Below are 24403 nucleotides of genomic sequence, written 5' to 3' on the forward strand. Positions count from 1 at the left end.
TAAGTATTCATTTTATGCCTATATGCCTTGAAGCTATGTAAGTCTAAGAATAAAGGGATCGATTCAAAATTTATGTTTCTTTATCGCTTCATTGGGGGACCATGGGTGTATGCTGCTGCTGCTAGGAGGCTGACACTATGCAAAAAAGGAAAAAGGCGTAGCTCCTCCCCGGCAGTATACACCCACCGACAGGCACCAAGCACCTCAGTTTGTGCTTAGTGTCTGTAGGAGGCGGACCTGGATCTTCAGATCCGCTGCTAATCTTGATTCCTTTACAGGTTTTGTTGTTTTTATTAACGTTTTGGCTTTTCTTTTTCAGATACAGCATTCAGGGATTCAGGGTGCAATCTCCCACCCTGCCTCCCCAGGAGGGCGGCTGAGCGAGCAGTGTGGTGTCGTCCGCATCGCAGCTCTCAGACCGCCGGCAGGACATTATCCCCTGTCACCCTCCCAGGTTCTCCAGGGTCTTTATGGTGGCGGTCCTTGCCAAACAGTCCCCCTCACCCCTCTCCTCGGAGTGGGCTGAGAGGAAGATGGTGGTCACCAGCGGTGACCCTCCCCCTTGTTTTGGGGTCGAGGCCGTCTTCTGGACGAAGGATTCTGTTCGAGCGACCCCTCCCTCATCGGGCCCCTGGTCGATCCTCTCTCCCTCTACTTGTGGAACCGGAACATGCAGGTACCAGCGCTTCAGCAGCCGCTCCCCCGCAGCAGTATTTCCCTGTCTAAATGTACAGTGCTTTCACACAGAGCCACGGCCGGGTTTTGTACTTTCACTTTCACCGCTGCGGTCGGCCACGCCCCCTCTGATAGGCCACGCCCCCTCCTTTTTCAGCGCTCTTTTCCTCCTCCACTCAGAGAGGCTTTTACATCCCGGGCGCACCCTTCCCTTTCGGTGCGGCCCTATCAGGAGCCTTGGCTTATTCCTCTCAGTACAGCACCGCCCCTTCTTCTCTGCTGGCACTTCCTGCTTCAGCAGCTCCGTGCACAGGAGACATCGTGTGTTGGGGGACACGGACTACTCTGCTCTGCGGTGCGGTAGGATTGCGACGCTATATTGGCCCCTCCCTGGTATTATCCATACCACTGTAGGCCCTTTAGCCTTTTCTGTAGTATAGTGCTGCAGAATATCCTTATGTCCAACTCTTCTGGAGCCTTCTTTACCAAACCTACCATAACTCACTACGCCTGTGCTCGTTGTAAGATAAAGTGGTCTGTAGGCCAATCGTCGCCTCTCTGCCAGTCCTGCAGTCCTCCTGCCATGTCTGCCCCGCAGGAAGCTTCCGAATCTCGGGATGGGGGTGCTCCCCCTCCCCCTGAGTGGGCCGTTGCTATCTCGCAGTCGGTCTCTGATTTGACTAAGGTATCTCAGTCCCTGGTCCAGGCGCTTGAACGTCTTCCACAGCCTCCTTCAGCCACCAGTGCTCCGACCGTCTTCCATGGCGAGTCGGCCGCACCTGACCCTGAACAACAGGGAGACAAATCAGCCAGCCGCTCTAGAAAGAGGTCTCTGTCTGGCTCTTCGTCTGGTTCTCCAGGTCCCTCCGCAGCGCTCAAGCTGCTCTCCTCTTCCCAATTCCCTTCTTCGGAGGAGGACATTGGGTCTGATGTGGATTCCCAGTCCGGTTCTGACTCCGATTCAGACCAGGCTTCTAGCATGCAGGCTGTTGTAGATAGTCTTATTTTGGCTATATCGCTAACCCTCAAACTAAAACAAGACGAGGTTTCCCCCCAGGATTCCTCTGTCTCCTTTAAGCGGGTGAAGCGTCCCACTTGCTCCTTTCCTACCCATGAGGAGTTTGAGTCTACCCTGTGTAAACACTGGGAACATCCTGAAAAACGTTTTTCGGGTAGAAAACATCTGGACGTGCTCTATCCCTTTAGCGCCGATCTTCTCTCCAAGTGGGCTGAATCTCCCAAGGTCGATCCACCGATCTCCCGTCTTTCCTCCAAGACTGTTCTCTCCTTACCGGACGGCGCGTCGCTTAAGGACGCATCGGACAGACAAATTGAGGCGCTGGCCAAATCAGCTTTTGAGGCAACGGGTGCTTCCCTCTGCCCCAGCTTTGCTTCCACACGGGTGGCTAAGGCCATATCTGCCTGGGCCAAGATTCTCTGCCGAGGCATTTTGGCTTCGGCCTCCCCTACTGAGCTAGCTGACCTCGCCGACCAGATTAACCACGCAGGGAAATACCTTCTCACTGCCTCCTTAGATGCAGCAGCCTGTTCAGCCAGAGCAAGCAGCAACATTGTCGCTATGCGCCGCATTCTTTGGCTCAAAGCATGGAATGCAGATGCTACTTCCAAAAAGTCTCTCACCAACTTGGCGTTTCAAGGTTCCAGGCTTTTTGGCGCTCGTCTGGATCAAATTATCTCAGACGCGACTGGGGGCAAGAGTACCTCTCTCCCCCAGTCCAAGCCAAAACGCTTCTTTAACCCAAAGGCTCCTTGAACAATTCGCCCCTTTCGTCCGTTTGCAGCCTCAGATTCCTCTTCGCAACAAGAGCGACCCGCTACCACGGGTGAACGTAGAAAACCCTCTTACAAGCCAGCTCCCATGTGGAGATCCAGGGCTCCACCTCCCAGGTCTTCCGGACCTCGTTCCAACAGATACCGTTCCAAGTGACGGGTCGCCCCCACCTGGGAGTCTTTCCAGGGTGGGAGGCAGGCTTCTTCTCTTCAAAGACACCTGGCTGTTAGTGATCAGCGACGCCTGGGTCAGAGAGATTATCACCTCCGGGTACAAGATCGAATTTTCTACCCTCCCGGAAAATCGCTTCTTTCTCTCTCGCCCCCCAAAGCAACCGTCCCATTTACCCGGCTTGCTTCAAGCCGTAACGTCTCTGGTCGCCGCCGGAGTCGTAATTCCCGTTCCTTCCGAAGACCGTTTTTGCGGGATCTACTCGAACCTTTTTGTAGTCCCAAAGAAGGACCTGTCTCTTCGCCCTATCCTGGATTTGAAGCTTCTGAACCGCCACGTCCGACCTCGCCACTTCAGAATAGAATCCCTGCGGTCAGTGATCGCCGCCATGGAACCCGGGAGTTCCTCTGCTCGGTCGACATCCAAGATGCGTACCTTCATGTCCCCATCTGCGTACGGCATCAGAGATTCCTTCGGTTTGCTGTCGGGGACAATCACTACCAGTTTACGGCTCTCCCCTTCGGTTTAGCCTCTGCCCCCAGGGTCTTCTCCAAAAGCATGGCGGCGGTCATGGCCCTCCTTCGTTCCAGGGGGATCCTCGTTATCCCCTACCTGGACAATCTGTTGATCAAGGGGTCCTCTCGTCTAGACTGTGCCCACAGTCTCCAGGTCTCCCTGGACACCCTGACCCGTTTCAGCTGGATTATCAACCGGACCAAGTCCTCTCTGATTCCATCCCAAGGACTGTCCTTCCTGGGCATGGTGTTCGACACGAACTTAGCTTGGGTCTTCCTCCCAGAGGACAAGTTCTCAGTACTCCTCAAGGCGATCCACATTCTCAAACGCCCAGCCCCTCAGTCACTTCGTTTCTGCATGGGAGTCCTGGGAAAGATGGTGGCCTCCATGGAGGCTATTCCTTTCGCCCAGTTCCACACCCGCCCCCTCCAACTATTCCTCCTATCCACCTGGAACAGGTCCTTGGACTCCCTGGACCGTCCCGTCCACCTTCCTCTCCAGGTCCGTCAGTCCCTAACCTGGTGGACGTTGTCCTCCTCTCTCCTGAGAGGAAGATCATTTCTTCCCCTTCAGTGGCAGGTCATCACCACCGATGCCAGCCTTCTCGGATGGGGAGCAGTCTTCCGACAACACACGGCTCAGGGCCGTTGGACCACCCAGGAAGCTCTCCTTCCCATCAACCTTCTGGAGATCAGGGCAATCTTCCTTGCGTTAATCCGCTGGCAGTCTCTTCTGTCGAATCTTCCCGTCCGCATCCAGTCGGACAACGCCACGGCCGTGGCGTACTTAAACCACCAGGGCGGGACTCGCAGTGGCCAAGTAATGGCAGAAGTGGCAAAGATTCTTCAGTGGGCGGAACGCCACGTTCCGGCCATATCAGCCGTTCATATCCCCGGGGTCGAAAACTGGGCAGCCGACTTTCTCAGTCGCCAGGGCCTAGCAGCGGGCGAGTGGTCTCTCCACCCCGCAGTCTTCAATCAAATTTGCCTCCGCTGGGGTACGCCAGACGTCGATCTTATGGCGTCCCGGATGAACCACAAGGTCCCTCAGTTTGTCGCCAGGTCCCGGCATCCTCTTGTCGTCGGCCACGACGCCCTGGTAATCCCATGGTCCCAGTTTCAGTTTCCCTACCTGTTCCCACCCCTCCCCTTGATTCCAAGGGTGGTAAAGAAGATCAAGTTGGAAGGGATTCCAGTCATATTGATAGCGCCGGACTGGCCAAGGCGGCCGTGGTACGCCGAGCTCGTAAACATGCTCGCGGACACTCCTTAGAGACTCCCGGATCGGCCAGATCTCCTCTCGCAGGGACCTCTCTACCACCAGAGTTCTCAGTCGCTGAGTATAATGGCATGGCCATTGAGGCCGCAGTCTTAAAAAACTCTGGTCTCTCTTCCCAGGTCATACAGACCATGATCAGAGCCAGAAAACCGGCTTCTTCCCGTATCTACAATAGGTACTGGAAAGCGTTCTTTCGCTTGTGCGAAACCAATGAAGTTTTTCCAATGTCCTTTTCTCTTCCGGATCTTCTCAGTTTCCTCCAGTCTGGTCTCGATTCGGGCTTATCCCTCAGCACACTCAAGGGACAAGTGTCCGCTCTGTCGATTCTCTTCCAGAGTGACCTTTCCTCCATTCACCAGGTTCGGACTTTTCTACAGGGAGTTGCGCATATCGCCCCTCCTTTACGTCCTCCCTTGGAACCTTGGGACCTTAACCTGGTCCTTGGTGCTCTTCAGGCTGCTCCCTTTGAGCCTCTTCATGACGTGCCCTTTTCCCTTCTCTCTTGGAAGGTCGCCTTCCTCATTGCCATTACATCCATCAGGAGGTTCTCCGAGTTGGCAGCCCTGTCATGTCGTTCCCCTTTCCTGATTCTTCATCAGGATAAGGTCGTTCTTCGACCGGTTCCTGAATTTCTTCCCAAGATGGTTTCGGCTTTTCACATCAACGAAGACATTGTCCTTCCATCATTTTGTCCTTCTCCGGCTCATCCTTTGGAGAAGTCTCTTCACAAGCTTGACGTGGTCAGGGCCATTCGGGTCTATCTTTCTAGAACCGCTCCCTTCCGTCAGTCCGATTCTCTCCTTGTCGTTTCTGAAGGTCGTCGGAAGGGCTTTCAAGCGTCTAAATCCACCATTTTGCGCTGGATTCGCTCAGCAATTTCAGAATCGTACCGTGTTCATGAGGCACGTCCTCCCCCGGGGGTGCGAGCTCACTCCACCAGAGCTGTCGGAGCTTCTTGGGCTGTTCGCCACCAGGCCTCCGCCTTACAAGTTTGCAAGGCCGCAACCTGGTCATCTTTGCACACGTTTACGAGGTTCTATCGGGTTCATACCCAAGCCTCGTCCGATGCAGGTTTTGGTAGGAAGGTACTGCAGGCGGCGGTCGCACACCGGCCGACCTGAGACCTTTTCTCTATTCCTTTCTACCCACCCTTTTCCGGGACTGCTTTTGGACGTCCCATGGTTGTCCTGTGTCCCCCAATGAAGCGATAAAGAAAGAGGGATTTTTGGTACTTGCCGTAAAATCTCTTTCTTGGAGCCTTCATTAGGGGACACAGCACCCTCCCTACTGGTTTGTTCTGGTACCGTGTTTGGGGCCTGGAGACCCTAGTTGAGTTGGTACTTTTACTGTTATGAGTTCTGTCGCTACTCCTACTGCTTTTTGCACTATCTGAGGTGCTTGGTGCCTGTCGGTGGGTGTATACTGCCGAGGAGGAGCTACGCCTTTTTCCTTTTTTGCATAGTGTCAGCCTCCTAGCAGCAGCAGCATACACCCATGGTTGTCCTGTGTCCCCCAATGAAGGCTCCAAGAAAGAGATTTTACGGTAAGTACCAAAAATCCCTCTTTTTTAAGTTTTTTGTTTGCTTATTTTGTGGAATTTGCTGACGTTTTCTGCTCCGCATTCTTTAAAATGTGGTTCATCCACTTTGTGCAAAATCAAAAATGGTCTATGTCTATGTCCTGATTTGTGTCTTTTTAGAGGAAAAAGTTGCATCTAAATGTTGCAAAAATTGCTGGTTTACATGACATGACTCCAGGGGTGGGCCCCTGCAGTACAGTTGCGACAGATTTTAAAAAGGGGTGGTGGGAGGGTTACTTTTGGGAGTTTCAAATATATATAGGTCCTTTGCAGACACTGCAGAACTGAATTGGTCCCTAAACAAAGTTTGTGAAATTTCTTTGAATCTACAGAAAATTACTGCTAATCATCAAAATGCTTCTAACATCCTTAAAAACAAAAATCAAAAGATGTTTAATGGAACGATACCGGCGTATAGTAGACCTATGGTAAATGTTATTTTTTAACCATTTCGTGTGGTACCACCGTCTGTTCTGAGGGCATAAAAATTAAAAGTTTGGAAATCGCAAAAAAATTCAAACATTGTCATATGAGGACTTGTTTTTGCTGGATGAATTTTTGGATGACAGTATTCACTTTACCATATAGTGTACTGGAAAACTAGAAAAAATAGCCTACGTGGTTTGGGATGGCGAAAAAACACAATTTTGCTATAGTTTTTTAGGGGTTTTTTTCGCAGTGTTAATTGTGTAATAAAAATGTCCTCCACGTCAAGCAATCACCACATCAGATGGTCAGCTAGTTCCCCTATATCATATGGTCAGCCAGTCCCCTATATCATATTGTCAGCCAGTCCCCCCACATCAGATGGTCAGCCATTTCTCCACATTAGATCATTAGCCAGTCCCCCGACATCAGATGGTCAACCAGTCACCCCACATGAGATGGTAAACTAGTTCCCCCACATTGGATGGTCAACCAGTCCCCCCACATCAGGTGATCAGTAAGGCCAGTCCCCCCACATCAGATGGTCAACCAGTTCCCCCACATCAGATGGTCAACCAGTTCCCCCACATCGGATGGTCAACCAGTTCCCCCACATCGGATGGTCAGCCAGTCCCCCCACATCGGATGGTCAGCCAGTCCCCCCACATCAGATGGTCAGCTGTCCCCCCACTTCAGATGGTCAGCCAGTCCCCCCACATCAGATGGTCAACCAGTCCCCCCACATCAAGTGGTCAGCCAATTCCACACATAAGCTTTTCAGCCTGTATCCCATTAGCTGGTTATCCTGTCCCGCATATCAGATGGGCAGGGAGTCCTCTATCAGTTGGTAAGTCAGTCCCCCATTACATGGTCTGCCAGTCCCACTGAAATTGGTGGACTTGGGATACCTCCAGTGTGTATGGGGGTGTCTAGTAATCTTTCTGTATGGACACTTTAACTATTAGACCTTCCTTTTTAGGTAACGGCTTTGATTGGAGAGCCTTTTTTCACAACCAGCCTCCTTCCGTGGCATAACTTGCGCTTTTGGTACTCCCGTACGAGTCTCTCTGAGAATTTGGCTAAGGACTGCGTGATTCTCCCCATTTGTGCCTCGTTATATGTTTTAGCTGTAGAATTTAAGGTAAGTGTTCACTGTAAGTTTTCTATAATGAAACACAAATACCAGATAACCACATTGTCTTTATATCATGCACAAAATTGTGCAAAACTAAGCCTCAAAAAAGAGGACAAGAAAAAAAACAACTTCATATAGTATCTAGAAAACATTTTTGGAGAAAAAAGGAGTATTTTAGGTTTAAAAGAAAATTTTATTATAAGAATGTTTTAAAGTGTAGCACATAGTAAAAATTACAAAAGGATGACATAAGAGATCATGAGTGTCATGCACCCCACATTACTGCCAGTGATACATACATCAGGAAGGCATATATTTAAAGTGCTTGTATGTGGAATTTCCTGAAGAAGAGGTTGCACTGACCTTGAAACGCGTTGAATAAACCACCTTTTAAATTTATAATCCTTGGAACTTCATCATTAAGGCAGCGCGGATTTAACCCACACTTCCTGCACAGTTTATATTGTCATACGGCCGTTGAACGGCTTGTGGATCTGCAGCAGCCGAAATCGCTACATGCTCTTCATTTAACAAAATCAGGTGAGCAATTCTAAGAAAGCTCTCTTGGTTATCTAGAGCAGGGGTGTCAAACTGCATTCCTCGCGGGCCTCAAACCATGCGTGTTTTCAAGATTTCCTTAGCATTGCACAAGGTGCTGGAATCATTAACTGTGCAGGTGGTTAAATTATCACCTGTGCAATACAAGGAAATCCTGAAAACATGACCTGTTTGCGGCCCTCGAGGAATGCAGTTTGACACCCCTGATCTAGAGGATAAGACCCTATTTTGCGCTTTGTGTCTCCATTTTTTTTTCCTATAGCTGATATTTAAAGTGCTAGCATAATGCAACAATATGCTCTTACAAATCAATACCTATAAGATAGCACTTCCCTACTGCTGGCACCAAATAAAGTAGGTAGCGCTAAAAGTGTTAACCCATTGCGACCGTGTGGTCTTCTAAGCAAATAGCTATAATATGGCGCTTACCAGCAGCAGACACCAAATAGGGTGGATGGCACAAACGAGAGAGATCCAAACAGAGCCCCAATGTACGTTTCGCTTTTTTGTTAAATCACTTTCTCAATGGGATAACTCATACTGCTTGTTAGGACCTTTTTATCTCATTGGTGATTCATCTCATTGCCGGTGATGATGTGACCCGGCCAGTAGTATTGGCATCCTGGCGCATGCGCCCTGTGATCCGCAGGTCCTTCAGCGGCCGCCGGTGTCAGGCACAATCACGCAAACGTAGAAGCATGCCTGAGAGGCTGGGAAGTCGCCGCGGCAGGAGAGGAGCCGCTGGACAGCCAGGGCGCATGCGCACCACCAAATACTACCCTCAGACAATACCTCAATCTAACAGCCCCATACAAATCATCAAATTATCATACTATAATCCGAAAATGTTATTTAAGTATCAGTCCAGTTCTCAATGACAATATATAATACAAAGGAAAATACAGCAACTGAGATCTTCCAATTGACGTAATAGGTTTAAATCCAAGTCCAGTGATGTATTTGGTTCTTCAAACAAGATATACAGCATGGCTGCAGACATAAACAAATCAAAGTGGGTATAAGCAGGTTCAAGCAGGGAATGACTAAAACTAAAAAAGTGACAGACCAGATTAGTAGCTCACATAAGAAAAATAAGAAAACAGGTAAAATATGGATCATAACATGATCAAGGAGGCATAAAACGCTAGTGTAAGATGGAACATAACATCCAATCTCAGGAGAGGGGGGAAAAGAAGAGAATAAAGACCAATTTATAAGAATGAAGCGAAGCTCAATGCCTCGTTTATCCCTTTCGGGGCCATGGTCTCTAATTGCACTATCCATTTAACCTCTTTTTGTGCCAACAATTTCTTGTTATTCCCTCCCCTTACCCCCATATGTATACTCTCTATACCTCTGATTCGGAGCGATCCCGCGTCATAATTATGATGTGTCCTAAAGTGATGCGGGATCGTCTTCAACTCCGAGGGGTCGACCACGGTTCTGGCGGCGCAAATGTCCCGAACGTGTTCACGTACCCTGACTCTAAGCTCCCTAGAGGTAAGGCCTATACACTGTGTTCCAAATTATTATGCAAATTGGATTTAAGTGTCATAAAGATTTAATTGTTTTGTTTTTCAAATAAAGTCGTGGATGGTATTGTGTCTCAGGGCTCAATGGATCACTGAAATCAATCTTAAACACATGTGATAATTGGCTTTCCAGGTGATTCTAATTAAAGGAAAACTACTTAAAAATGATGTTCCACATTATTAAGCAGGTCACAGTTTTCAATTAACATGGGAAAGAAAAAGGATCTCTCTGCTGCTGAAAAGCATCAAATAGTGCAATGCCTTGGTGAAGGGATGAAAACATTAGAAATTTCCAAAAAACTTAAGGGTGATCATTGTACTGTTAAGAGATTTGTGGCTGTATCTGAGCACAGATGTGTTTGTGCTGATAAAGGCATAATGAGGAAGATTTCTGCCAGGAAAGTTCATCGGATTAAGAGAGCAGCTGCTAAAAAGCCATTACAAAGCAGCAAACAGATATTTGAAGCTGCTGGTGCCTCTGGAGTCCCTCGAACCTCAAGGTGTAGGCTCCTTCAAAGGCTTGCTGTGGTTCATAAACCTACTATTCGGCCACCCTTAAACAGCGTTCACAAGCAGAAATGGTTGCATTGGGCCCACACATACATGAAGACTAATTTCCAAACAGTCTTGTTAACTGATAAGTGTTGAGCAACCCTGGATGGTCCAAATGGATGGAGTAGTGGATGGTTGATGAATGGCCACCATGTCCTACCCTCCACCTCCAAAACCAACTACTCCACCATTACAGAAGATCAACTTGCCACTCTACTCTCAAGATCGCATCTCACCACCTGTGCACTTGACCCGCTCCCAACCCACCTCATCCCAAACCTCACCACAATCTTCATCCCAACCCTAACCCATCTCTTCAACCTATCACTAACAAATGGTGTTTTCCCCTCAAGCTTTAAACATGCCTCCATCACACCTATCCTCAAAAAGCCCTCTCTTGACCCATCCTCTGTATCTAGCTATCGCCCTATATCACTTCTCCCCTATGCCTCAAAACTACTGGAACAACACGTCTACCTTGAACTGTCCTCCCATCTCTCTTCTTGCTCCCTCTTTGACCGCTTACAATCTGGCTTCCGGCCACACCATTCCACTGAAACTGCCCTAACTAAGGTCACCACTGACCTTTTAACCGCCAAGAGCAAGCGACACTACTCTGTTCTCCTCCTCCTCGACCTGTCGGCTGCCTTTGACACAGTGGACCATTCCCTATTATTACAGACCCTCTCATCCCTTGGCATCACAGACTTGGCCCTATCCTGGATCTCATCATACCTAACAGACCGGACATTCAGCGTCTCCCACTCACACACCACCTCCTCACCTCGCCCCCTCTCTGTCGGAGTCCCACAAGGTTCAGTCCTTGGGCCCCTGCTCTTCTCCATTTACACCTTTGGCCTGGGACAGCTCATAGAATCTCATGGCTTTCAGTATCACCTCTATGCTGATGACACACAGATCTACATCTCTGGACCAGATATCACCTCCCTACTAACCAGAATCCCTCAATGTCTGTCCACTATTTCATCCTTCTTCTCCGCTAAATTTCTGAAACTTAACATGGACAAAACAGAATTCATCATCTTTCCCCCATCTCACGTGACCCCCCCAACGAACCTATCCATTACAGTAAATGGCTGCCCACTCTCCCCAGTCCCACAAGCTCGCTGCCTCGGGGTTATCCTTGACGCTGATCTCTCCTTCAAACCACATATCCAAGCCCTTTCCACTTCCTGCCGACTTCAACTCAAAAATATTGCACGAATCCGTTCATTCCTCAACCAAGAATCTGCAAAAACCCTAGTCCATGCCCTCATCATCTCTCGTCTTGACTACTGCAACCTCCTGCTCTGTGGCCTCCCCTCAAACACTCTCGCACCCCTCCAATCTATTCTAAACTCTGCTGCCCGACTAATCCACCTGTCCCCCCGCTATTCTCCGGCCTCTCCCCTCTGTCAATCCCTTCACTGGCTCCCCATTGCCCAGAGACTCCAGTACAAAACCCTAACCATGACGTACAAAGCCATCCACAACCTGTCTCCTCCTTACATCTGTGACCTCATCTCCCGGTACTTTCCTACACGCAACCTCCGATCCTCACAAGATCTCCTTCTCTACTCCCCTCTTATCTCCTCTTCCCACAATCGTATACAAGATTTCTCTCGCGTATCACCCCTACTCTGGAACCCTCTACCACAACACATCAGACTCTCGCCCACCATCGAAACCTTCAAAAAGAATCTGAAGACCCACCTCTTCCGACAAGCCTACAACCTGCAGTAACCACCGATCAACCAACCGCTGCACGATCAGCTCTATCCTCACCTACTGTATCCTCACCCATCCCTTGTAGATTGTGAGCCCTCGCGGGCAGGGTCCTCACTCCTCCTGTACCAGTTATGACTTGTATTGTTCAAGATTATTGTACTTGTTTTTATTATGTATACCCCTCCTCACTTGTAAAGCGCCATGGAATAAATGGCGCTATAACAATAAATAATAATAATAATGTCCCAACAAGGCTGCAATGTCAGCAAGGTGGCGGAGGGGTCATGTTTTGGGCCAGAATCATGGAGAAACAGCTGGTAGGGCCCTTTAAGGTTTCTAAAGGTGTGAAAATGACCTCTGCAAAGTATATAGAGTTTCTGACTGACAACTTTCCTCCATGGTATAAAAAGCAGAAAAGTGCCTTCAGGAGCAAAATCATCTTCATGCTGACAATGCACCATCTCATGCTGTAAAGAATACCTCTGAGTCATTGGCTGCTATGGGTGTAAAAGGAAATAAACTCATGGTGTTGCCACCATCTTCCCCTGACCTCAACCCTATAGAGAACCTTTGGAGTATCATCAAGCAAAGGATCTATGAGGGTGGGAGGCAGTTCACATCAAAATAGCAGCTCTGGGAGGCTATTCTGAATTTATGCAAAGAAATACAAGCAGAAACTCTCCAAAAACTCACAAGTTCAATGGATGCAAGAATTGTGAAGGTGATATCAAAGAAGGGGTCCTATGTTAACATGTAACTTGCCCTGTTAGGATGTTTTGGAGTTAAATAGCTTTTCTGTTCAGTGAATGTGACCTCCTAATGCTGCAAATTCCACAAATGAGCATTTTCAGTTCTTTAAAACATATCAAATGTTTAGAAATTCTACTGTGCCTAATAATTTGGAACAGTGCATTTTCAGTTTTTATTCATTTTGGAAATTATACTGTATCATTGGGAGGTTTCTTCAATAAAATTCGATGTATACTCTAACGGGTGATTAGTTTTATTAGACTGACTGTCATTTGCACCGACCATTTAGGAAAATACAATAAAAATGTCATTTGCATAATAATTTGGAACATAGTGTATATATCAAAGGACAGGTACATATAGCATAATAAATAACATTACTCGTGCCACAGTAATGTGCTGTCGGATCTTAAATTGTTTAAGGCCATCTGATGACTCAAATGTGGAACTACGCTGAACATTTGTACACGATAGACATTGGCCGGACTGAAAGCAGCCCAGGAGAGGACCCCGAGTGCCAAATACATTTCTGATCGGAGGAATATAATGGCTCCTCACCAAAAGACTACCAATATTCGGTGCTCTCCTGGAAGTCATAGCCGGAAAATCACTAAGGGCCGCCCCCAGGGTGGGCTCTGTCTTCAGTATGGACCAGTGTTTATTCAGGATTGCCCTAATATTCTGCCACTCATGATTATAGGTACTGATAAATCTAACAGTATCAGTGTTATCCTTTTTGACACGAGTATTTGTTTTATATAGTAGGTCACTGCGCTGGATCTTCCTAGCCCTGTCAAAGCCATTTCTGATGCTCCTGCGGCTATATCCACGTGATTCAAAGCGAGATTGTAAATCGGCAGCCTGAGTGTAAAACTTTTGATCCGATGAACAGATCCGCCTCATTCTTAAGAACTGTCCGACCAGGACAGCTCTAATGGTAGAAGAATTATGGGCTGAGTCAGCGCGAATTAAGGCGTTCACAGAGGTGGGCTTCCTGTAGATGTCAGTCTGGACACATCGGCTGTCGTCGAGCTCCAGTGTAACGTCCAAGAAGTCCACCCTGGTGGAATGATATTGATAAGTCAGCCAGATGTTATAAGAATTAGAATTGAGTTTGAACATAAATTCCTCAAGCTGCTGTGCCGTCACCCCCCACATGAAAAAAATATCATCGATATATCGCAGCCAGCACAGCACATGGTCAGCGGCCTCCGCGCCCCCGGCGCGAAAAAGGAATCTCTCCCAAAACCCTAGGAAGAGATTAGCATACGAGGGCGCACAGGCCGCACCCATGGCTTTGCCGCACTTCTGTAGATAGAATATATCTTTAAATACAAAGAAATTGTGGGTGAGGACAAAGCACAGCAACTCGATGATCAATTCACAAAGAGAGCTGTCCAGGTCGGAGGTCCCCAAGAAGAAGCGGACCGCATCCAGACCGTGGGTGTGATCAATACATGTATATAGGGTTTGGATATACGCAGTGACCAATAAAACATCCTGGTCCACTGAGACGCCATCGACCCTCGTAAGTACGTCCGTCGTGTCGCGTACATAAGATGGTAAATGTTCCACCAATGGTTTCAAAAAGTGGTCCATAAATTTGCATATTGGATCAGATAATACTGGACACTACAGGACGCCCAGGAGGGTCAACGGCGTCCTTGTGGGTGTCTTGAGGGTCCTGACCGTTAACCCCTCCAGCATTTTCTTATCAATAATGCCCTCCTCGTAGGCTCTAATGAGGATCTGTTGTAACCGAGATGAGGAGGCCACTGGGTTTTACGACAATCTGGTATAGGTATTATCATCCTTTAATTGACGAAACGCCTCCTACTCGTACTTATCACATGGCCAGATCACAATATTCCCCCCCCCCCCCCCTTGTCGGCTGGCTTATAGACTACATCATTGTAGGACTGTAGTTCTTTAATTGCCTGCCTTTGACGGTGTGTCACGTTATCAAATCTACGTCTCGACGACAGTTTTTTCAGATCTTCCGACACCAGTCTGGTGAAAATCTCAACGGCAGGACATAACGACAAGGGGGGAAACCTCATTGATCTGGGCATGAGAGATGAAGGGAACCTACCTTGATGAGATGTTGATTGTTCATCAGTGAGGTCCTGAAGGTTCTGTAGCGCCTCCCTCTCTATCTCGGTTAGTGATTCTTGTGTAGATGTCTCTTTTTGATGAAGTTTCCTCAGAATGAGCTTCCGGGAGAAGAGATGCAAATCTTTTAATGCTAAAAATAATCAAAAGAATTAGTGGGGGAAAAGGTCAGGCCCCTCTCAAGTACATCCAACTGAATATCAGAAAAAACACGAGATGACAGATTATATACCTGTAGTCCACCCTGAGGTCCAGACCCAGGTCTCCATCTAGAAGCGCCCTTTTGCTTGGCAGTCGTGTGACCACACCCTTAGTGGGAGGAGCAGGGGTATTTACTTTACTGAAAGTATAATTTTGGTGGGAATTGGATCTCTCATGGGCTGAAAATGATTTCCTAGAGGCAGATCTTGAGCGGGAGTGGGAGAATGGTCTATGGCGTGGACGGGACCTATCCTTGGTTACGTACCACTTATACATATTACCAGTCAGTCTCTACATTGACATCTTTCTTAAATTTCTTGGATTTAGTGGCTTGTATTTCGTTTACCCATTTCTGCAATTCCACATCCATGTCATCATTAAATTTCTTTAAGGCATTTGTAATTTTTACTATGTGCTACACTTTATAATATTCTTATAATAAAATATTCTTTTAAACCTAAAATACTCCTTTTTTCTCCAAAAAATTTTTCAAGTTTTCTATAATGTGAGTGCTGAATCCTGGCGGCTCCTCCTGGCTAATTAACTACAAATAACTGACACGTGAAAATTGCATATAGACGTATCACTACTTTCCAGCTGCAGGACTGTCTCTGAGTGTTATCTGTATCTTTCGTTTCTGTCCACTTGAAAGGCGGGTGCCTACGATCCAGAACTAGCAGCGCTTTGGATGCAGCGCATGTTCACTGTGTCCAAAGTACTGCCGTCTATTTCTTGTGAATGCAGGTGGATCCTCATGTGTTCACTGAAGCATGCGGATTCACCGCGTTCAATACATTTCTATTGGTGACATTTTTCTTGTGGAGACTAGCATCTCTGCAAGTGAAGTTGACATGCTGCAGTCTGGAAAGACGCGCCGCATGTACGTCTCCGCAGGTGTCTTTGGACGCATAGTGGCCATGGGATCTCTTGAAATGCTATCCATTATGCTGTCCCATCTGGCCGCTGGGGGTTTGTCGTTGGATAAATACGCAGCGTCAACCCACAGCGATTACGGATCGTGTGCACATACCCTTAGTGATTATGGATAAACTAGATGGTGGCGGTCCGATTCTAACGCATCTTTTAATGTAAGCAAGAAAAAAACCTATCCAGCTAGCTCTGTATCTGTATGAGAAGGGCCCCCACCAGTAATTTCAGAGTGAATTACTGTCAGATCATCTGGGCTTCCACCAAGCCCGCTGCCCATATTGGTTTACATTGGAAAACTAGGAACGCTCCTTCCCAGTATCAGGCTGCCTAATTGGCTACTAACCCTTAGTTTTCACTGATTCGTTTTATCACAATTTTAATTCTTGTGTGCTCTCAAGTGCACTGCATTTTACTACAAATTGTCACCGTTTTGTGATGCAGATTTTGCCAATGCAGTTTATATCGGTATCACACATTTCAAAATGTATTTCATCTGCCAACAGCCGCATCATAAAACAACGTGCAATTTTTGACATGTACAGTAACAATCACACACAAAGAGTGACAAATTGTGGTAAAAAGAGCCTGTGTGGCCCAGCCTAATAGAGAACAGAAGGAGGATCACACGAAGGCTCTCTCCTGTGCCTGCAGCCTGTCCGCTCCCTGCTGCCTGACCTCTCCTCCTTCACACTGATTGGTGGCAGAAGTAAGAGGGGGCACTTCTACTGGCTGTATTTCAGCCTGGAAGGCAGCTATACAAGGGGTCAGCAGCTGAATTACCATCCTCATAGCTTATACTGTAAGGTTCCTAATAATTCTGGGGGGATGAGGTTTGCATAACTGCTAGAGTGGTGGGGGCAGGGGGCTATTTTTTGGTTTGCATGCTATAGCGCTAGAGTGCTACTTTATTTGTTTGGTTATATAAGGGTATGGCTTTGTAAGCAACTGTTCACAGCTGATTTCTGTTTGGAAATGGCGGTCAGTCTTTTGATACTACACTTTGTCAGGCAGGTCCTATTTAAGTAATTTCTTGGTTGAGAACAGATGTGGTAGTAATCAGGCTTGGGTGTGGCTAGGGAATTTGAATGCCGCTTCCCAAAGATGTGATAAACCACAGTTAATTTATGTTTTAAGGGGGACTTACTTTTTCACACAGGGCCCTGTAGATTTGGATTTCATTTTCCCTTAAAAATAAAGATTTTTATTTAAAAACTGCATTTTGCATACTTGTATTATCTATGACTAATAGTTCAATCTGTTTGGTGATCTGAAACATTTAAATGTGACAAACATGCAAAAGAATGGGAAATCACGAAAGGGGCAAATAGTTTTCTCACAACTGTATCTTAGTTTACCGACCGCCATATTGAGACACCCAAGTGATGGGTGTCTCAATATGGAAACTGCTGCTGTTACCAACCTATTGCGCGGTACAACCAGCGGAACACCACACACACACACACACACACACACACACTCTATACGCACCACACACACACACACTCACACACACTCACGCAGCCTCTTACACGGTACCACCAGTGGAACACCGTCGCGAACACCGCCGCCAGGATCAACTGAATAATTCACTGACTGACACCATCTTTGTACAGGAGGAGCGCATGCGCATTTTTAATGTGAACGCCGCTATCTGCACAAAGATGGCGGTCTGATTTACTGCGCCTGCGCAAATTACGTGCAGGTGCAGTGAATCATTCGGCTGATATCGGCGCCAGATGCGAGTCCGGTCAAGATAAAGGGGTTTTCCCACAAACGAAAGTTCATTTTAAAAACTGACTGTGTCTGACTGTATACGGAGCACACCACATCTCCTGGGCAGGGGAGGAAGCAAAAAATAATACTGACATTACAGCAGGGAATCACAGTGGATTCATTTTGTGAGGTAAAATATTTCACTGACTGTTCTTAAAAAAATATTTTACCTCACAAAATGTATCCTCTGCGCTCTCCTGCTGTAATGTCCGTATTGTCTTTTGCTTCCTCCCCTGCCCAGGAGCTGTGGTATGTTCGGTACACGGTCAGAGACAATTTTTAAAATAAACTTTTGTTCATGGGAAAACCCCTTAAAAAGCAAATATCAACGCCAACATGGCTTCTCCTAAAAGTACGCCAATGACAATGAAAGGAAAGCAGCAAAGGCACAACGTCGAAGACAACAAAAGGCAAATGAGATTCTTGAAGGGCAACAGCATCGCTGGGACAAAAACATTGCATATAAGCGTAGACATCAAGCACATGAGTCCCCTGATGCAAAAGTCATTAGATTATCACAGGATGCCATTAGGCAACAACAGCGCCACATGCCTGCCCCCATCTTGACATTACCGCCCTCTATCTAGTATTTAAATATTTAATATTACATCTTTTACTTTAGTAGTATACATATAATCAGGATGAGACTGTATTTAGAAAATCACACTTAAAAATATGATCTTAAGGAGAGCCCAACTTGTACAACCTCTGGCAAAAATTATGGAATCAACAGCCTTGGAGGATGTTTATTCAGTTGTTTAATTTTGTAGAAAAAAAGCAGATCACAGACATGGCACAAAACTAAAGTAATTTCAAATGGCAACTTTCTGGCTTTAAGAAACCGTAAAAAAAATCAAGAACAAAAAATGTGGTAGTCAGTAATGGTGACTTTTTTTAACCAAGCATAGGGTAAAAATTATGGAGTCAGTCAATTATGAGGGAAAAATTATGGAATCATGAAAAACAAACAAAGAACACTCCAACACATCACTAGTATTTTGTTGCACCACCTCTGGCTTTTATAACAGCTTGCAGTCTCTGAGGACTGCATGGACTTAATGAGTGTCACACAGGACTCTTCATCAATCTGGCTCCAACTTTCTCTGACTGCTTTTGCCAGGTCAGCTTTGCAGGATTGGAGCATAGTCATGGACCATTTTCTTCAACTTCCACCAAAGATTTTCAATTGGATTGAGAGCCTGACTATTTGCAGGCCATGACATTGACCTTATGTGTCTTTTTTCAAGGAATGTTTTCACAGTTTTTGCTCTATGGCAGGATGCATTATCATCTTGATTTCATCATTCCCAAACATCATTTCAATTGATGGGATAAGAAAAGTGTCCAAAATATCAACATAAACTTGTGCATTTATTGAAGATGTAATGACAGTCATCTCCCCAGTGCCTTTACCTGACACGCAACCCCATATCATCAATGACTGTGGAAATTTTCATGTTCTCTTCAGGCAGTCATCTTTATAAATCTCATTGGAACGGCACCAAACAAAAGTTCCAGCATCATCACCTTGCCCTATGCAGATTCGTGATTCATCACGGAATATGACTTTCATCCAGTCATCCACAGTCCACGATTGCTTTTCCTTAGCCCATTGTAACCTTCTTTTTTTTCTGTTTAGGTGTTAATGATGGCTTTCGTTTAGCTTTTTCTGTATGTAAATCCCATTTCTTTAAGGTGGTTTCTTACAGTTCGGTCACAGACGTTGACTCCAGTTTCCATCCATTCGTTCCTCATTTGGTTTCTTGTGCATTTCCTGTTTTGGAGACATATTGCTTGAAGTTTCCGGTCTTGACGCTTTGATGTCTTCCTTGGTCAACCAGTATGTTTGCCTTTAACAACCTTCCCATGTTCTTTGTATTTGGTCCAGATTTTAGACACAGCTGACTGTGAACAACCAACATCTTTTTCAACATTGCGTGATGATTTACCCTCTTTTAAGAATTTGATAATCCTCTCCTTTGTTTCAATTGACATCTTTCCTGTTGAAGCCATGATTCATGTCAGTCCACTGAGTGCAACAGCTCTCCAAGGTGTGATCACTCCTTTTTAGATGCAGACTAGCGAGCAGATCTAATTTGATGCAGGTGTTATTTTTGGGAATGAAAATTTACAGGGTGATTCCATAATTTTTTCCCACATAATTGAGTGACTCCATAATTTTTACCCTATGCCTGGTTACAAAAAGTAACCATTACTGACTACCACATTTTTTGTTCTTTATATCTTTTAGTGTTTCTTAAAGCCAGAAAGTTGCCATTTGAAATGACTTTAGTTTTGTGCCATGTCTGTGATCTGCTTTTTTCTACAAAATTAAACAACTGAATGAACATCCTCCAAGGCCGATGATTACATTATTTTTGCCAGGGGTTGTACAAATGTAACCGAGAACTCAAGTAACACACACGCCTTTTTTGAAAATGTTATAGTATATTGTTTTTTCAAAATTGCACATGAAAATTTTGTATTTGACTCCTCAAAAACAAAATAACAACAAACATAATCTTGTGACAAATCAAATTAAGGCCTGTACCGTTCTAAACAAACTGTCTCTTTATCCTATTTCTACCCCGAGATATGATAAAAAAATGTAACAAGCCCAAAATTCAGACTTTTCCAAAAGTTTAGAAATCTATAAAAAATTAACTAATGAAGATAAAAATGTTAAACTTTCTTTTTGTAAAGTAGCACTTAAAAAACAAGCAAACAAGCAAAAAAAATCTGAAGACATTGGGTAAAAAAAAAAATTCAGATTTGGATCACTTGACATGGGATTTCCATTTTTGCCTTCTGTAAATGCATCTAACAAGGACCACGACGGCTCTGCCTGTACAGCATGTTTAATTACCACTGAACCATGATCCTGCAAATCCATTCCTTACATATTTTGTTTATAGTGAGATTGTGTTTCCCATTATTTATTGTCTCTCTTTATAATTCAGATGCTCCTTCTCCAGGAGGATGTTTTATGGTAGTGGCAAGCACTTCAGCGCATGGTTGTGATATTCTTCTGACCGTCACAAAGAATTAAATGTATCTTTGTTGTGCTCAATTTACAATAAGCCAGGAATGAGAATTGTCCTGTGCGGAGCGGCGGCTTTTGGTCCCTGTGTATTGGAGTCACATGCCTTCGATGGCCTGTTACCCGCTCAGCCTGCATTGGTTGCTGTACATTCAGTGCTCCTTCCATGTTCTTTCTGATATCGCACAGCTTCAACCACTGAGACTTTACCTTTGATATATCATGTAGTGATTTCCGCAGTCACAAGTGAGAAACAAACGTGTGAAGAGGAGCGACATTAGTTCATTATTTACTTCCATGATAAATGTTATTATATTGTGTCAGGTTATCTCTAGATGTACAATAGCACTTTTACATTTGTGGTGAAAGGTTGCCCAGAAATGAGAAATCATGGCTGTTCTCTTCCAAAAAATGGCGACACACAATTTTTATGTAGTTTTGCAGCTCGGTTCACTTCAAAGATGCACAGCTGCAATTCCAAACACAGCCCCATAATCAGGTATCTCACTGTTTCTGGGAGAAAGAAGCCTCCTGTTCTAGTTCTGAACAACTCTTTAAAAAGTTAGATTTATGATGGCTGAACCCACTGATGTCAAAAGTGTAATATGTATGGGGACCACAGACAATTGATTGTCAGGGAAGATCAGGTACCAGCATGCCGGATTTCAGACTGCCAGTCCTTTCATTCTGCCTGAGATAAGCCACCATCAGAGGTGTCTGGTAGAGGGTCTCTCATAGAGAACACAGGAGTTCTCCTGTGTATGGGACAGTCAGACAACTCTGGTGTGGCCAGAACGATCGTCTCACAGCCATGTAATGTGTGTAGGGGCTTTACTCCAAAAAATGCAAGTTAAAGGGAACCTGCCAGCAGGATTGTGCTCTGTAACCTACACAGTGTCAGGTCGGCGCCGTTATACTGATTACAGTGATACCTGGGGTGATGAAATCCGTCTTGTGGTTGTTGTTTAATCTGAATTTGTAGTTTCAGTTAATGAGATTCTGGTGATCCGGGGCGGCCTGTGGACGGGGCTGTGCGTGGTCTGTGGACGGGGCTTTATGTGTTGCTCTGCTTACATATTCATCTGTATGGGCTTATGGCATTTTTTTTGCTTCAACAAAATGGCTTGCGCAGTAGCAGCAATCGGCAAGAAATGCAATTAATGTGCGCAAACCTTGCCCACTGGTGGGTGGCACTTGCACGCAGATTGAGAGCATCACATGCAGATAGATGTTACTGCGCATGCGCCGGCCCCATTTTCCTGGAGTTAATTTATTTTTTGAAAGACCATAATATAAACTGCGCAAGCGCAGTATGTAAACTAGGGGGGCAGTAAACTAGGGGGCAGGTCAGTGAGGGATCAGCAGAGTCTGCAATATGAATAGCTAATCAGAGCACCACATGAAGACCCCCCCCCACAGCCCCGCCCCGGGGCTCGGGTATATCATTAACTCAAAACTGAAAATAAAGATCAAAGAGCAAGACAGGTTTCATCAACCCAGGCATCATTGTAATCGGTATAACGGCGCTGACCTGACACTCTCTGTAGGTTACTGGGCACAATCCTGCTGACAGGTTCCCTTTAATCTAATCCTTGGATAGTGGATAACTTACTGATCGCTGGACGTCTGACCTGGAACCTTCATGCAGTAAATGCAGCTAGTGACGTCCTATCGGTATTATGGACATCATAGTTAGCAGCAGATTGCATTGATAATATCTATTAGCAGAACTGTTTCACATTATTTTCTTATTTATTTATTTTTCTACTTGTTGTTGCTTTAGGACCTTTGGAGGATCAGAAGTCCATGTGGAAATTGTGAAGGATTTGATGTCAGTATTATGGATAAAATGATAAAGGTGTGAAATTTTCTTTCCTAAAATGTGTGCTTCCAGACACCTCCATCTCATCTGATAGATCATGTTCTAAATAGGCAATCTGCAAGTGACTAATTTGTCCTACCCCGAGGGGCTGGGCACCAGGAGACTCATTCTTCCCAATTCAGTTCTGATCCTCATTTTTTACCATCAGCTGCAATATGGCAGTAAGAAGTAATAGGATAGATGTGTGGTGTATGGGCCACATGGACCCTATAAGCAATGCTGAGCACTAGAAAACATCCAACAGAGCCAAGTGCAGAATGCAGAAAAGTAGATGAGTTTCACAATGCTGCTGTGATTTATGTATTCTATACATTTTAGGCAATAATCCCTACAATGTTAAAAGAATTAGTAGTTTGTTGTTTCACAGTTGTATTCTATGTTTTCTTTCTCGCCTCATTGGGGGACACAGGTAACCATGGGTGTATGCTGCGGTCACTAGGAGGCTGACACTATGCAAATAAAGAAGAAGTAGCTCCTCCCCGGCAGTATACACCCTCCGACAGGCACCAGGCAACTCAGTTTTTGCTTAGTGTCTGTAGGAGGCGGACCTGGATCTAACACCAGATCCGCATTTCTTTTACAGGGATTTGTTGTGTTTTATTAACCTTTTCCCCTTTCTTTTTTAGACCTTTTTCTTCAGGGTAACAGGGTGCAGTTTTTCTCACCCTGTTTTCCCCACTTTGAGCGACCGAGAGAGCAGTGTGGTTTCACCCACATCGCACCCTCTCAGACCCGCTGGGCAGGACTTGTCCCCTTTCACCCTTTCGGGTGTTCAGGGTGACCTCTTCTCGGTGGCCAGTCCTGCCCGTTTCCCCTCCTCATCCATCTCCTCGGAGAGGGCTGAGAGGAAGACGGCAGTCACTTCCAGTGACCCTCTCCCCCTGGTTAGGGGTCGACGCCGTCTTCTGCCCCGGAGAGTTTGTGGCGCGGGAAGGAGGACTTCTTCCAGGACCCTCTCTCTACCAGGGATCCTGATGGTTCCTCATCTTCAGGTATGGAGTCTTCAATCAACAAAATTACCCCCCCCCCCCCCCACCCTGCCCGGCAGCAATCTCCACAGATCTTACCAGTCCCCCTTCTGATAGGGGAGAGGGCTGCATTCTCAGGCTCCGGGATGCGCTATCACCGCAGGGGAGGGGAGCAGAAACGCTGGCATTTTTTTCCTCCCTTTATTTAAACCTGCAGGCGCGCGCGGCCGCCATTATTTCTGTCTCTCCCGGCTTTTCTCCTTCTTTGGCGCTTGAGTGCCCTCTTGTGGCTTTTTCAGCGTTATAGGGGGCGTTCTTTTCTATCCCCCCTTCGGCGCCTGTGCACGCCCACAGCGTCGCACTGTCTCTGCGCTCTTTCTTCAGCTTCCTGCTCCCTGTCAGCGTCTGCTCACCGCGTGGGACACAGGATTTCTCGGGGGAACACAGGCATCTGCGGTTACCGCTGTCGCTTTCCTTCAGCAGGCTCAGCACTACTAGTTACTCCACCTGGCAGTATTTCTCCATGGACAAGGTAATATCCACCTATGTCCGACCCCACCCTGGCCTTTGCCTCTACGGCCATCCATTACGCCTGCGCTCACTGTAAGAAAAAGTGGGCCTCAGGTCAGCCTTCACCTTTCTGCCCGTCCTGTGTTCCTCCCACCATGTCAGTCCCTCAGGAAGCTCCTAGGTCCCGGGATGAGTGCACCCCCTCCCTCCCCCGGAGTGGGCTGTTGCTATGTCTCAATCAGTGTCCGACCTGACTAAGGTTTCTCAGTCTCTTGAACGTATCCCGCTTCTCTCT

At 46.3% G+C, this 24403-nt stretch overlaps 1 protein-coding gene across 4 annotated transcripts in view; it reads left to right on the forward strand.

Annotated features, from left to right (window-relative positions):
* PRMT7 (protein arginine methyltransferase 7) overlaps positions 1–24403 on the forward strand; it is a 155849-nt gene that overhangs the window by 123044 nt on the left and 8402 nt on the right. For all 4 annotated transcript variants that reach the window (XM_077288150.1, XM_077288147.1, XM_077288149.1 and 1 more), the window contains 2 exons: positions 7417–7578; positions 22532–22606. In XM_077288150.1, the coding sequence (XP_077144265.1) occupies positions 7417–7578; positions 22532–22606 (237 nt within the window). The remainder of the gene's footprint in view (positions 1–7416; positions 7579–22531; positions 22607–24403) is intronic.

Source organism: Ranitomeya variabilis, chromosome 2, assembly GCF_051348905.1.
Source record: "Ranitomeya variabilis isolate aRanVar5 chromosome 2, aRanVar5.hap1, whole genome shotgun sequence".
NCBI classification, from domain to species: Eukaryota; Metazoa; Chordata; class Amphibia; order Anura; family Dendrobatidae; genus Ranitomeya; species Ranitomeya variabilis.